Below are 15,399 nucleotides of genomic sequence, written 5' to 3'. Positions count from 1 at the left end.
ACAAATTTGGAGGAATAATCGTGCTACCTGGTATCAAACTGTACTACAAGGCCATTGAAATCAAAACAGCATGGCACTGGCATAAAAACCGATGTATGGATCAAAAGAACAGAAGAGCTCAGAAAAAATAAACCACATCTTTATAGTCAATTAATAGTTGACAAAGGAGGCAAGAACATACAATGGGCTAAAGACAGTCTGTTCAATAAATGGTATTGGGAAAATTGGACAGATACGTGCAAAAAATGAAAGTAGACCACTGCCACACACAAGAGTAAATTCAAAGTGGTTTAAAGACTTAATTGTTGGACCCAAAACCATAAAATTCCTAGAAGAAAATATAGGCGGTAAAATCTTGGGCATTTCTCATAGCAATGTTTTTTTCTGATGTGTCTCCTTGGGCAAGGGAAACAAAAGAATAGAATAAACAAATGGGACTACATCAAAACTAAAAGGATCTGCACAGCAAAGGAAACAATCAACAAAATGAAAAGACAATCCACTGAATGAAAGAACATATTCAACTTATACATCTGATAAGGAATTAATATCCAAAATTTATAAAGAACTTGTAAAATTCAACACCAAAAAAATAAACAATCCAACTAAAAAATGGGCAAAGGACCTGAACAGACACTTCTCCAAAAAGGGCACACAGATGCTCAACAGACATATGAAAAATGCTCAAGTCATTAATCATCAGAGAAATGCAAATTAAAACCACAATGAGATATCACTTCACATCTGTCAGAATGGCTATCACATCAATAAATCAACAAACAATAACTGTTGGAGAGGAAGTACAGAAAGGGGAAGAAACCCCTGAACACTGTTGATGGGAATGAGAACTGGTGTAGTCACTAAGGAAAGCAGTATGAAGTTACCTCAAAAAAAGCCTTATGACCCAGAAATTCTACTTCTTGGGAATTTATCCAAAGAAACATGAAACAATCATTTGAAAGAATATATGACCCCTATGTTCAGTGCAGCATTATTTACACTAGCCAAAATATGGAAGCAGCTCAAGTGCCCATCAGTAGATGAGTCAATAAAACAGCTGTGATACTTTACACAATAGAATACTACTTGGCTTTAAAAAAGAAAGAAATTTTACCCTTTGCAACAGCATGCATGGACCTGGAGAACATCATGCTAAGTGAAATAAGCCAGGAAAAAGACAAATACCATATGATTTCACTCATATGTGGGATCTAATGAACAAACTGAAGTAACAAGCAAAATAGAGACAGACTCACAGATAGAGGGCAGGCTCTGGGGGTTGGGATAAGTGTGAGTTGTGGAAGGACTGAGCAAAAAAGAAAAAGAATTCATGGACACGGGCAATAGTGTGCTGACTGCAGTGGGGAGAAGGGTGGGTGGAGGTGCAAGAGGGTGTAAGGGGGATAAATACTCATAGGAAAAAATATAATAAAAATAAATGATTAAAAATAAAATAAAATAAAAACATGCTCATAAATATACACAATTTGCCAAAATGCATCATAAAGCTAAAATAGATAATTTCTTACAATAAAGTATTGATTCCTACTTTGTACTATGCCCCAAAGCAGCAGCCTTGCTGTTCTTGGGTGATTATATCTAAACACCCTTCTATTTTTTTAATTTATATTAACTTTTACAAACTGGTGAACAACTGAAAACAATTGCTTTAACCCAGAGAAATCAGTACCACATTACTACTGTTGACAACTCAAATTTTCAGTAGTGAAGGTAAATTTAACCTACTATGATGGCTTTATTTTTTTATTTACATTAATATAAGCTGTTTATAGAATCAACACAAATATTTACTAAATCCTTAAGCACTGTTTTAACAAAATTAAAATTTTAAAAGTTGTAATAGTTAAATTATAATCTTTCCTCTTAAGTAGTTAAGCTTACATTTCTTTCTCCATTTCCAGTTGCTTAGTCAATTCTGTGGCTCTAAGTTCTAAATCTGTGTTCAGCTGTCTTTGCTGTTGTAGCTCCTGCGAAGCTTGCTCCTTGCTTGCTTTAACTTCAAGAATATCAGCTTCCAGTTTCTATGAAAAAATAATATAGTAACCATTTCAATGTCAAAAATTATTTTAAATATTGTAACATTTTTGTTTTATACTCAAATTGCTGTTGACATAACACAAAGAGTCATAAAATACTTGTTTAAATAAAAAAATACATTCTGAAGCCATTACTGAGTAAAGAAGCCACTTGTCTTGAAATATTTCAGAGGAGCTAGCAGCAGGTGTTACACATGATAGTCACTAAGTTATTACTTTTAAAATGATCTGGAAGAGACTAAACTTAAAACAATTATATTTATAATGAGTAAAAATTAGTAATTCAAGTATGAAAAAATAAGTAAAAAGTTCATATATAGGCCCACTTAAAACATATTATCCTCTGTATTACAACACTGATGTTATTACGGGTGTTCAAAACCAAAATGAAGCTCTCTTATCATCCTTCTCATAACACCTATTAACCCTAAATATAAAGCCAATTAAATTCCTGATTTTGCTTCTCTAGTCTCTTAGTCTGCAGATTGTTCTTCACAGTATAGTGTCCCTCAAACAGAATCACACAACTGTGTATATTTTTACAAATTTCCAAAATATAACTGTTAAGTATATAGGATGAATATCTATAAATAATGCATTTTCTTATATAGTTGTAATAATTTTACACTCTATTTTATAAACTAATCTAGGTACCTGTGACACTTGACATTTTTATTGGATATTTGATATAATAATCTATAACAATATATTGACATAAAACATGGAATACTTTATAAAATAATAATTATAAAATGTTAAAGATCTGATAAATGCAATATACACTACTGATTCTAAAAAAACTATTTTAAAAGATACCCGAATAGAATTCTCATTAGGTATTTTTCAGTGAAATAGTTTTTTTCTATGCTTTCAATTATTACATAAATTTGTTATTATTATTACCACTGGCCATAAAGCAAAAAAAAAGAAACCCATAAAGAAAATTGTAAATGTAATTCTTTTTCTATGTAATATGTATTGGCGTGGCTGTACATATATACATATATACATTCAATGATTGTATAATGGTTCAGAAGTGCTTCATTTGATTGTGATGGTTGATTGACTTATAAACTTCAGAAATTTTTATTTAACTGTTAGTTCCAATTAAAAGAAAAAAGGACTCAGGTCAATTTCATCTCTGATGTCTTTTAATTTATTCTCTTTAGTAAAAAACACTTTCACTCAGAGTTGTGTTAAAGTAAAAAGCAGGGTACCACAGAGTAAACTTATTATTAAATTAGAAACAAAATCCAAAGGGTATAAATGTAAAGTTTAAAAAAGGAAGATGTCTTATTTCACAGATAGAGAACAAACTTTTCAGAAATTTATATGATACCATAAACAACCCCAAAGAGCTGCAGCAATTTTGAGAAAGAACGAAGTAGGAGGGATCACAATACCTGATATCAAACTGTATTACAAGGCCACTGTAATCAAACTGCCAGTACGGCATAAAAACAGGCACATAGACCAATGGAACAGAACAGATAGCCCAGAAATAAACCCAAGTCTCTATGGTCAATTAATATTTGACAAAGGGGGACGAAGCATAAAATGGAGCAAAAATAGCTTCTTCAGCAAATGGTGTTGGGAGAGCTGGGCAGCTACATGCAAAAAAATGAAACTTGATCACCAGCTTACACCATACACAAAAATAAATTCAAGGTGAATAAAAGACTGAAATATAAGTCATAACACCATTAAAATCCTAGAGGAAAACATTGGCAGGAAAATCTCAGACATTCCATGCAGCAACATCTTCACGGATATAGCAAGGAACAAAAAGAAAAGAATAAACAAATGGGATCTCATCAAATTAAAACACTTCTGCATGGCTAAAGAAAACTGCATTAAAATGAAGAGAGAGCCCACCGTATGGGAAAACATATTTGCCAATGACACCTCAGACAAGGGCTTGATCTCCAAAATATATAAAGAACTCACATGACTCCACTCCAGGAAGACAAAAAACCCAATTATAAAATGAGCAAAAGACTTGAACAGACACTTCTCCAAGGAGGACATACAGAGGACCCAGAGACACATGAAAAGATGCTCAGCATCAGTAGCCATCAGAGAGATGCAAATTAAAACCACAATGAGATACCACCTCACACCAGTCAGAATGACCAACATAAACAAATCAACAAACAAGTGTTGGAGAGGATGTGGAGAAAAGGGAACCCTAGTATACTATTGGTGGGAATGCAGACTGGTGCAGCCACTGTGGAAACGGTATGGAACTTGCTCAGAAAACTAAAAATGGAACTGCCTTTTGACCCAGCAATTCCACTGCTGGGATTATCCCCTAAGAGCCCTGAAACACCAATCCAAAAGAACCTATGCAGCCCAATGTTCATATCAGCACAATTTATAATAGCCAAGTGCTAGAAGCAACCTAAGTGCCCATTAACAAATAAAAACTGGTACACTTACACAATGGAATTCTACACAGCAGAGAGAAAGAAAGAGTTTATACCCTTTGCAACAGTATGTATGGAAACGGAGAGCATTATACTAAGTGAAATAAACCAGGTGGTGTGGGACAAATACCACATGATCTCACCTTTAACTGGAACATAATCAACAAAAGAAAAAAGCAAACAAAATATAACCAGAATCATTGAAATTAAGAACAATCTAACAATAGCCAGAGGGGAGGGAGGAGGGGACAGAAGGAGAAGGGTTTGCAGGAACTACTATAAAGGACACATGGACAAAACCAAGGGGGAGGGTGGAAGCAAGGGAGGGGGGTGGGTTTGGAGGGGGAGGGGTGGGGAGAAAATACGGACAACTGTAATTGAAAAACAATAATTTAAATGTTAAAAAACTGTAAAAAAAGAAAGATGTCTAATATATCTCAATATTATATTGGAATAAGGAGGTAAGGAAATGGAAATGATAGAACAAAAGAGACATTACAAGACCAAAAAAGTGGTAAGTTTCTTAGAATTATAGGGTAGATCCCTAGTTGAGTGTCTTTCTGAAGTACTAGTAACACATTACAATGGAAACAAGTATATATGTTAACTATCAGTTGTAAAAGCCACCTATTAATGAAGAAAATAAAAGCACTGGTGGAATTCAAAATTAATATATAAAACTTACAAGTATTTTTTTTAATTTTACATCACAACTTCCCCGTTGTTTGCAAATATAAAATCTTTTGATTCCATTCACGTTATCATTTTCCATTGCTACAGCAGTAGAAAACATGGCTAAGTTCAATCTCTTTTATACAAACCTTAATTTGACCTTCTAATTCTTCAGTTTTCTGTTCTAAAGACAAGTGTTTCTCTTTATATTCTTTAAGATGACTTTCCAGCTGACTGCAATGCTCTTGCTTATCCTGCAACTTTGTAGTGACCTGATCCAACTGAGTAGTGATCTTATTTAACTCCTATAGGGAAATACAATTAAAGAAAACTTTGGTAAGGTTTATTTTATTGTAGTGTCCAAATGTTTGGTCAGAGTAAAATTAAAACTCTAGTTTTATTTAAGAAACTATTTGGAGTAAGACCACAGGTAAGTCTAATGATTCAGTGGTTATCTACCAATATAAAGGATTTGAATGGAAATTGTGCACAGTGTGAGATACTAAGTTTATATGCATAACAGCTCAGTAACTTTTTCTAGGAAGCCAAAAGATGCAAATGAATAACAAAAAGCTAATAATAAAATCATACTTTTATAATTAAATGTTTTCAATGTTTGAGAAGCCATCTTCTAAAATAACACTTTAAAAATAAATGATTACATCTACACCAATTGTTCAATTCATTTGAAATATCTAATTACACAGAAAGAACAAGAGAAAAACTACTACTAGTAAATCCACCACTGACAGTTAATCACTATTAATGTTTTGATAACTTGTCTTCCTGTCTTTTCTGTATGTTAGTTTCTATTTTTTGATTTGTACTTTTATAATAAAAATAGGATCTCAGTTTATATACTATTGTGCTGTAACCACCTTTGTTGTTACATAACAATGAATCATAAACCTGTGACATTTTCTAAAATATCATTATACTTGACTACATAAATTTCCATTTTATTGATATAGGCCACTTTTTATCCAAATATCCTATTTTAGATTCCTAGATTGCTACTAAGCTTTCTGCATTTATTAACAAAGATACAAAAGCATCCTTAAAGCTATTATAATTCCCTTAAAATAACTAAAAGTGAACTAGAATATATGAAAAATCCTAAAGATCTTGAAATAAACTGCTACAGTTTCCCCTACCAGCATCAAAATATAGAACTAATTTATACAACCCACTAGCAATGTATGAAAGTGGCTTGTTCTTCTACACCATCTCTAATCCTTTGAATGTTAAACACATAAATAGACATTTTACCTTATAAAGTATATTCCATTGTTGTCTTAATTTGCAATTGATTCTTAATGAACTTGCACATTTGCTAACAAAGTTTTGATCACTTAGTTGTCATTAGGTTGACTTATTTATTATATAAAAGTGTTTTAAATATATAGGCTAGTAACCTTTCATCAGACATACTTCAGAAAATAATTATTTTTGTTAATGGATTTAGGATTTTGTTAGTAATATTTTTGGCAGATAAATTGTAAACTTTCATGTGGTTATTCTTACAAATATTTTTTCCATTATAGTTTCTGGCACTGATCTTGTGCTTAGAAAATACTTTTCAGATGTGGTTAGCAACAATATAAGTAAAAGGCAAGGTGCAGAATAACATATATAGTGATACTATGTGCATAAAAGAAAAATATCTCTGTGTGTGCATTCCATACCAAATTTAATAGTAAACATCCTATCTAAGAATTGGGTAAATACAGAAAACAGTCTTGTTTTATTAACTTGTTATGCTACTATATTGTTTTTAAAAATTAGACCAACAGCTAGTATTACCACTTCAATAAAATACAAATTTTAAAATGCCTACCTAGCAAAAAATAAGAATAATCTACAAGCATTTTGACTTTGGACCTAAGAAGGAAGCTTTTACTTTATCAGAGGTATTAAAAAAGTAATTTCTATATTCCCTTCAGCCCCACTGACTTTTATTCGCAAGAAAAGAGAGTAACTCTTATTGAGATGGAATGCATATTGGTCTTTCCTGCTTCCAAGTGGTAAGTGCTAGTATATCTGGTTGATGGCCCAGACTGTCTACTAAAAACATGTGTGCAAGTCTCTCTCTCTTTCCCAATCATTAGCACTTGATGGGATGAAGCACTAATTAGGAGTGAGTATTCCAGTTCCACGCCAAGTTCTGGACAAGGGGAGAAACAGAACATTAAGAAGCCCAACCATAGCTGCACCCTAGGTGAGCTTATCAAAAACAAAAAGTATATTTTTATCTTCATCTATCTGACTCCTGCATATACCACTCCAACTGGTTCTGAACTCAGGAAGAAATTAAAATAAGCAAGTCAATCACAACATCATATAAAACTTATATCATCTTCATACATGTTTGCAATTAATTTATCTACCAGAACATTAGGTTATGGTATAAACTGCAATCAGGTCACCCCCTACCTGCTGTTTATCTTGTAATGCATTTTGGGCTGTGTCCAAATGATTTTGAAGATCTGCTCTTTGAGCAATTTTTGCTGCTTCTGCTGATAGCAATAATTCAGTTTTGGCTTTAATCTGTAACAAAATTTACAAGTCATTTAATCCATATTTAGTTCTTGATTTCCTTTTGCTTGAATATATACTGCTTTTGTAACTAAGTAATTTAAAAATTTAAGTCCTTTTGCAAAAAAATAAGGACTTAAATGCTGAAAAATTAGTATGTGATAATCCCCCAAACAGAAATGAGTAGGGGAGAATATTCCTAACAATGTTTGGATAAATGATGAAAAGATGCTCCTATATGCCACTGAAACACTTCTCCCTCTCTTAAACTGGCCGTCCACTTATTGACTTATCACATAGCTCATCTGACAAATAATTATATTTTTAAAAGAAAGAAATGTATATCTTCATATTCCAACTTGTGATACAATTTCTTATTTTCTTTTCTTTTTAAGATTTTTTTATTTCTTATTTTCAATAGACTCTCCTAAAATAAAGAAAATCAAGGGTTAGAAATGTTTCTATAACTCTCTCTACAATAGAATAAAACAAGAAACCAATGATGATAATGGAGAAATAAATATATTTTAATTCTCACCCCATAATTGACTCATTGAGCAAAGCTATATTAGCCTCTGAAAGAATATACAGTTAAAAGCAATGATACCATATAAAACTATTTTTAAATCATACCCTTAAAGTAAAATTAAATAAAAAATAAAGTCAAAATATATTTAACCTGGAAATTTAATGGTATAATATCAAACTACTTTGAACTTCAAAAATAATAATAATAACCTCATGAGAAAAAAGTGAAAAGATCAGTAGTTTCAGGAAGTATAGTTTGTCAGTAGAGAGAGGAAAAAAAGGCAAACAGGAAAGCTCAACCAATTGACTAAATACAATCTTTACTTAATTCCTATTCCTAATTTTTTTTCCATTAATGAAAGACAGAGACATGGGGGAGGCAAGAGAGTGGGGGTAGAGGGCAAGGGCCAGAAGGAGAGAAAAGGAAAAGAATTTAAAACATTTGATGGCCCTGGCTAGGTGGCTCAGTTAGTTGGAGCATCATACCATAAAGCAAAAGCTTAATCCTCAGGTAAGGATTACAAATAAATAAAGAAACATTTCATGGCCTAAAATTAGCATTTTATTCATACAAACATAATAAAGTGCGTAATTCAATATTACCTGTATGTCAAGCTGAGAGACCTTCTCCTTGCTTTCATTTAATTGACTATTTAATTCATTGACACTGGTTTCTAGAGAAAGGACACGATCTTGTGCAGCTCTAAGATGTGCCTTCTGCTCTTGCACCTGGTCATGCAAATCCTCCTGGGCTTGTTTATGGCTTTCTGACTGATTCTTCAGCTTCTCTGTTAGTTGCGTTACCTACCACATTAGCAAGATGCTAATTATGAAGGTCACAAATGATATAAGAAGAACTAAGAAACCCAAATTATGATAGGTTATCTTAAATCTTTTCAATAATCATTCACATCTTTCCAAAAATAAGTAAACATAGTATCTCAAAATCACAAGATATAACATAAAATTCAGAGATTCCTACTATTTTAAAACCACCTCTATTGAGCTATAATTCACATGAAATAAAACCAACCCAAATAAATTATATACTTTGAGATTTGATAAATATATATACTCATTTAACCAACACCAAAATCAAGATAGAGAAAATTTCAATTACCCCAAAAAGTTTCCTCATGCCTCTCCGCAGTCACTACCCTCCACTCATCTCTAGCCCTAATCACTGATCTGACTGAGTGTTAAGAGTTCCTTACACACTCTGGATAGGTCTAAATTGTCAGATATGTGTATTGCAAATATTTTCTCCTAGTCTATGTCTTGGCTTTTATTTTCACAGTAGTATCTGTTGAAGAGTATGCATTTTAAATTTAGATGAAATACAATTTATCTGATTTTTTTTTTGGGGGGGGGGGTACCTTGCTTGGAATTCACTGAGTTTCATTAATGTAGATTCATATTTTTAATCAAATTTAATTTTTTCAGCCATCATTTCTATTACTGTTTTCCTCCTCCCCACCCTTCTGTGATACTAATTATATGTGTGCTAGCCTACATGATACTATCCCACAGGTCATTAATAAGGCACTGTTTATTTTTTTCTAGTCTTTTCTCTCTCTGAGCTTCATTTTGAAGTTTCAATTGCCTTCTCTTCATGTTCATTGATACTCTTTTACTTGCTTAACCTATTAAGTCCACCGAATGAAATTTTCATTTCAGACCTTTTTTAAATCTCTTAAACAGTTATTTTCAACCTTTTTCATTTCATGACACACATAAATTCATTACTACAATTCTTCAGCACACTAGAAAAACATATATTTTTGCTGATCTGACAAAAACTAGGCACCATATCTTTAGGATTGCAAGACACAACAGACCATAAGTCGCACCTAGGTTTTAGAGGAGGAAAACAGGAAAAAAAATTTGAAGCAAAAAAATATGGTAAAATACTTAATAACCTGTGACCACACTCCATCACTGCCCCCCACAGCAAGCCAGATAAGCTACATTCAGACTATAAGATGCACCCTCATTTCCCCCCAAATTTTGGGAGGAGAAGTGCACGAAAAATACAGTAAATTTTTATTTATTCACATTGGATGGCTATGGTCGGATTGGCTGTCGTCATTTTTATTTGACAATCTAAGGGAAAAGAGGTCACTGCCCCTTACTAAACAGTCATGTATTGTACATTTTAAAAATTCTTGCGCACACTAGTGTGCCTTCCATAGTACACCGATTGAAAAATCACTGCTCTAAAAGTTCTATTTGGTTCTGTTTTATGGATCCACTTCCATTTCTATTATTACAGCTTTTCTTTTATATCCATAAGTATATTTTAAGAACTTTTTAAAGAACATGTCTGATGACTCTATCATCTCTCATTTCAGGATCTTTTTCCTTTGAATGATTGTTCATCTTATAGCTCACACTTTCTACCTCTCTATATAACTAGTTATTTTTTGATATTTATTGTGACAGCCCCGAATTTTGCTGTCTTCTTTCAAAAAATGTTGAATTTTGTTCCAGCAGGCAGTTAATATACTTGTTCAGCTGGATTCTTTTGAGGCTTGTGTTTATGCTTTGCCAGACTGGGTATGCACTGGCTTTTTACTCTAGGGCCAGTTTAATGTTTCTTCTAAGTTGTGACATCTCTGTGGTTTCAACTCAATGCCCCCAAGCATTCACCCACACACATCTTTCTTCTCTGACTGGCTAGAACCTGAACATCTTCCAGACCTGCAAATCTGATCATTTTTCAGCCTGCAGCTCCTAATAATTATTTACTGCCTGGCCTCATGGAGTCCCATCTTGTGAACACAAAGATTAATACTCAGCCAAAGGCTATAGTGGATCCCTATTCAGATTTATCTCCATGTTCTCTCCTCTTTGATATTCTTCCCTGAAAATCTGAGCTGCATCAACTTTCCTGCACTTCAGTTACTCACTCCTCAATTCAGTGAGACCACTGTGCTCCTTAGATTCCTGCGACCTGCACCACAGTCTGTAAAATGTCTCCATGTCTGAAGTCAGAGTAGCTGAAAGATTCATTTCATTGTTTCTCTTCTTTCATTGTACTGCTTGTTGTACAATGTCTAAAGACAGTGGTTTTACATATCTTTTCCCAGTTTTCTAGTTGTTTATGGTAGGAGCACTAAAGTAGTATCAGTTACTCGAACATAGCCAGAAGCAGAAGTACATAGATTTTTATTTATTCTTTTATTAAAAATGCATAGGCTATTCGGCTCACATTTATATGATAAGCAGTATCAAGTTGTACGCGAGTCACAACTAAGAAATAATCTAAAGAATTTTTCATAAAAACTGGTAACCAAGGATAGCTTTGAAATTTGAGAAAAAAATTCTATTTAATGAGAGGAGACCCAAAAAACCTGGAATTATTTATAAAAATTATGTATTTATTCTTATATGTTTAAATTTCAGTCACCTTCAAAGTATTCTCCATTTGATGCAATATATCTATTGACACAATTTTTCCATTGCTCAAAACATTTTGGAACTTGTTGGTTTTGATGCCTTATGGTGCTTCTGCCATTTTTTGTTTCACCTCTTTCTTATTGGCAAAATGTTCCCCTTTGAGGACATTTTCATCCAGGAAAACAAAAAAAAAAAAGTCACTAGGGGCAAGATCAGGTGAATAGAAAGGGTGGGGCATGGGGATAATGTCGTTTTTGGTAAAAACCTGCTGAACACTCAGCACAGTGTGGGTAGGTGTGCTCCTAAATCACTCATCATGAAATGGGCAAAGGCACTGCAAGGGTCTTCAAAAAAAATTCACTGAAGCTGAACACAGCCTCTCACAACAACACCAGCGGGTACACTGATACAGATGGTTCCCAGAACACTCATCTAGCAGGGGAAGTCTGTACTAAAAGGGGCCTGACCCAAAGAAGATAAATTTTGTTTTTTGGGATTCCCCCTTGTAATCTAATACCCAAATTAGAAAAGTGATATGACCTACTAATACTTTAATACTTTCTCATGTAGATAACTATAATTCTCTTATTGGACAACTCTCCCCCAAAAAGTGACTATAAATTCTGCTCAGTTTGAAAATGTATTAAGCTGAATTTTATAAGCTTCTCTTAAACTACATACAAATGTTAGAATATTGTAACATCAAAATTATTATGTTATAAATTCCAAAGACAGTATCAAAATACAAGTAATCACTAAGTCTACATGCTAGCCAATAGAGTAATAACTACTTGATTAGTATTTTGAGTTTATGAATATATTTTGTTATTCATTCTTTTTTCAAAATATAACAAAATACTACAAGGCAAATGTAATTATCAACAACATCTCTACTTTTTAAATAAATTAACAAGATTAAATGGTTTTCTCATGGTCACATTAGGTAATAAATTACATCCCTGGGACATGAACTGAGGTTTCCTTTCTTAAATCATGTTAACTTACCTTCACTACAATAGCAACCCACCTTTAATGTAAATGAGATGGTATTTGTCAAAAATATAGAATATTAAAAAGTACTAAAGCTAACCATAATGAAGAATCATTTTAAAGTAAATGATCATAAGACACTTAAGATTTAGAGAGATAACAGTAAATTTTAGAAACAGACTTGACAAACTTACTTGTTCCTGTAATATATGGTTTTTTTCTTGTAACTGGTTAAGAACAGCAGTCTCCCCTTCACCAGCCTGAATTTTTGCATAAAGATCTTCTCTTTCCTTTTCTAGTAAGGAAATATTTTCTTTACTCTTCTGTAATAAGGCTTCAAGGTTCTGGATCTTTTGGTCCTTATCGCCAATTTGGCGTAGTACTTGTTCCAAATCATTCTGTAAAGAATTGGAAACTAACCTTAAGGATAGAGAACTTAAAAAGTTACTTCTTAAACAAAATAACTGATAAATTTTATAATTCAAACTTTTTTTACTTATCATTACATTTTAACATGACAAATTTAATTAAATAATTAGCATTATATATTTAATATAAATCTATATTATTGATTATAAACTGGAATTTAACAACAACAGCAAAACCTTCAATTGACCACATTCTCAGTGTAGCACGGACTTCACCACCCACTACTCTTCTAGTTCAATCCATTTGAGACACATGGGACTCCTCATCATTCCTCAGTCACACCAGGCACACTCCCACCTCAGAGCCCTCTCACTGTTTCTTCTGCCTGGAACACTTTTCTCACAGTTCTGGCTGATTCCCTCTCCTTCAAATGTTTGTTTAAATGTCACCTTCTCAATCAGGCCTACCCTACCCAATATACTTAAAATTGCAGCCTTTCCCAATATCCCATCTCCTGAATATTTTTTCTTTTCATAGCACTTATCTAAAAATCCTCCACAAAAGGAGGATTTTTGTCTGTTTTATTCACTGATATATCTAAGACACCTATACTCTATTTGTTGAATAAACAGAAAAATAAATGACTGCATTCTAACACAGAGACACTCTAGAAGACTCACTTACTTCAATACCACAAAAGGACTCTTTGATATATCAACACATCAATGGATCCCTCTTCCACTTTACCAAAGTTCTGTTACACAGAGCACAATGTAACAGCGCACATCCTGAACAATGCCCACTAACATTTTCAAGTTGTCTTACCCACAGCCTCTGCCTCAATCATTTTAAAAGCCAGAGCCTCTGCACAGAACAAGGCCCTAACAAGTCCCTCTGCAGATCTTATCACAGCCCACACCACTTTGTGAGACAGAACCAGCAACCACCTGGTATACTCAACAATTTGTGCCAATATTAAAATTGTTCAGGTCAGTCACTTTTCAATGTGCTTCTCATCCCTCTAAGCTTCAGTCACTAAATGATGAAAGAAACCTAACCTCTCTGCTCTCATCCTCTTTCCTGCCACTAATGACCCCTCTTCTCCACATTCCACTAATCTTCTAGAATCACAGGCCTAAGTTTTTTTCCAGTCACTCTATTTCCAAGGCATAATTGACACGTGGGTCTCCCTTTACAAATTCTGACTTCCCCTCACCCCTATCTGATACCTCTAAGGCCTATTCATGTGGGACAGCAGAGGAGATTGGCCCTCTCCTGGTTTTTCACCACCACTACTCTCTCCCTTATGCACAAGTTTCATGCTGGCTTGGAGAGTATGTAATTCATTTATTCTACCCTCTATTCTGTGTTACTATCATCTATAAATCCCTACCTCATTCACAGAAGCTTGAGACCTGATTTAGTCTTTCTCTCAATCCCAATTTCTTTCAATTTCCTGGGAAATACAAAATACATAGAGAATTAAAAGCACAGTCTCAACGTTCATATCACCTTAATTACTATACTTTATTCATTCTGTTCAATCACTCACATGTGGAATCCTGTAAATCACCTGAAATTGTTCCAGATGAAAAATTTCATTTATCCTACTCTGTGACCACAACTTCCTGACTGTCTTCCAATTGCATGACTTCATTTCTGCTCTTCAAGGTCAAAGAGACATTTACCTGAATTTTCTTCTAGCCTATTTAACATAAACCTAGCTTTTCTTCCTGAACCACATATATGGATGTGAACTAACTTTAACTCTTCTTTCAACTACATTCTCCATTTCCTTTTACCCCCAAATTTCTAATACAGCCATCATCCCCTCAAAAAGCCCAAATTTAGGTCAATATTGCAATCTGCTTCCTTCACCCCTACCTTTCTAAGCACCGCTAGAGCAAAAATCACAAAATTCCACATGGGCCTCTACAAATTTCTAGACTCCAATCTCCATTACATATGCAGAATCATCTTGTCAACCCTTTCAGTTAGTGAAGTTCTCATCCTCAAACATTTCCCTCAATATCTACAGGAAACCTTCAATATTCTCTCAAATTCTTAGTCTCTGCCTGCTTGACTTTCAGCTATTATCGCCAAATTTATCCAAGAGAGGTGAGGGGTAGATAGATCTTCAGGAATATCTACCTCAATTTTCCATCTCCTCACCCATAAAATTATATACATCCAACTTACCTCTTTTTTTCAAGTTTCAAAGGATCTCCTGCTGAGGACAAATTCAAATTTACCACCACCCATGGTATCAATGACATCATAGCTTTTTCTCAATACCTTATTCCTTTAGTCCTCTCTCCTCTAACACCCTCAATTACTCCCTTTCCATCAGCCCCTTTGTGCGGGACGACAAACACTGTCAGAGATCTCTTATTCTCCCAAACACTTCCTGAACCAAGCTCCAC

The 15,399-nt window shown here is 33.8% G+C and overlaps 1 protein-coding gene across 4 annotated transcripts in view; it reads right to left on the bottom strand.

The window, feature by feature from the left end:
* The window catches only part of EEA1 (early endosome antigen 1), a 141,292-nt gene that overhangs the window by 39,903 nt on the left and 85,990 nt on the right, over window positions 1–15,399 (bottom strand). For all 4 annotated transcript variants that reach the window (XM_028531635.2, XM_036018572.1, XM_036018573.1 and 1 more), the window contains 5 exons: window positions 12,802–13,005; window positions 8,822–9,022; window positions 7,589–7,702; window positions 5,305–5,460; window positions 1,903–2,042 (listed from right to left, as the gene is read on the bottom strand). In XM_028531635.2, the coding sequence (XP_028387436.1) occupies window positions 1,903–2,042; window positions 5,305–5,460; window positions 7,589–7,702; window positions 8,822–9,022; window positions 12,802–13,005 (815 nt within the window). The remainder of the gene's footprint in view (window positions 1–1,902; window positions 2,043–5,304; window positions 5,461–7,588; window positions 7,703–8,821; window positions 9,023–12,801; window positions 13,006–15,399) is intronic.

The sequence above is a fragment of the Phyllostomus discolor genome, chromosome 2 (assembly GCF_004126475.2).
Source record: "Phyllostomus discolor isolate MPI-MPIP mPhyDis1 chromosome 2, mPhyDis1.pri.v3, whole genome shotgun sequence".
NCBI lineage: Eukaryota > Metazoa > Chordata > Mammalia > Chiroptera > Phyllostomidae > Phyllostomus > Phyllostomus discolor.
This window is presented reverse-complemented; position numbering and strand designations above follow the sequence as displayed.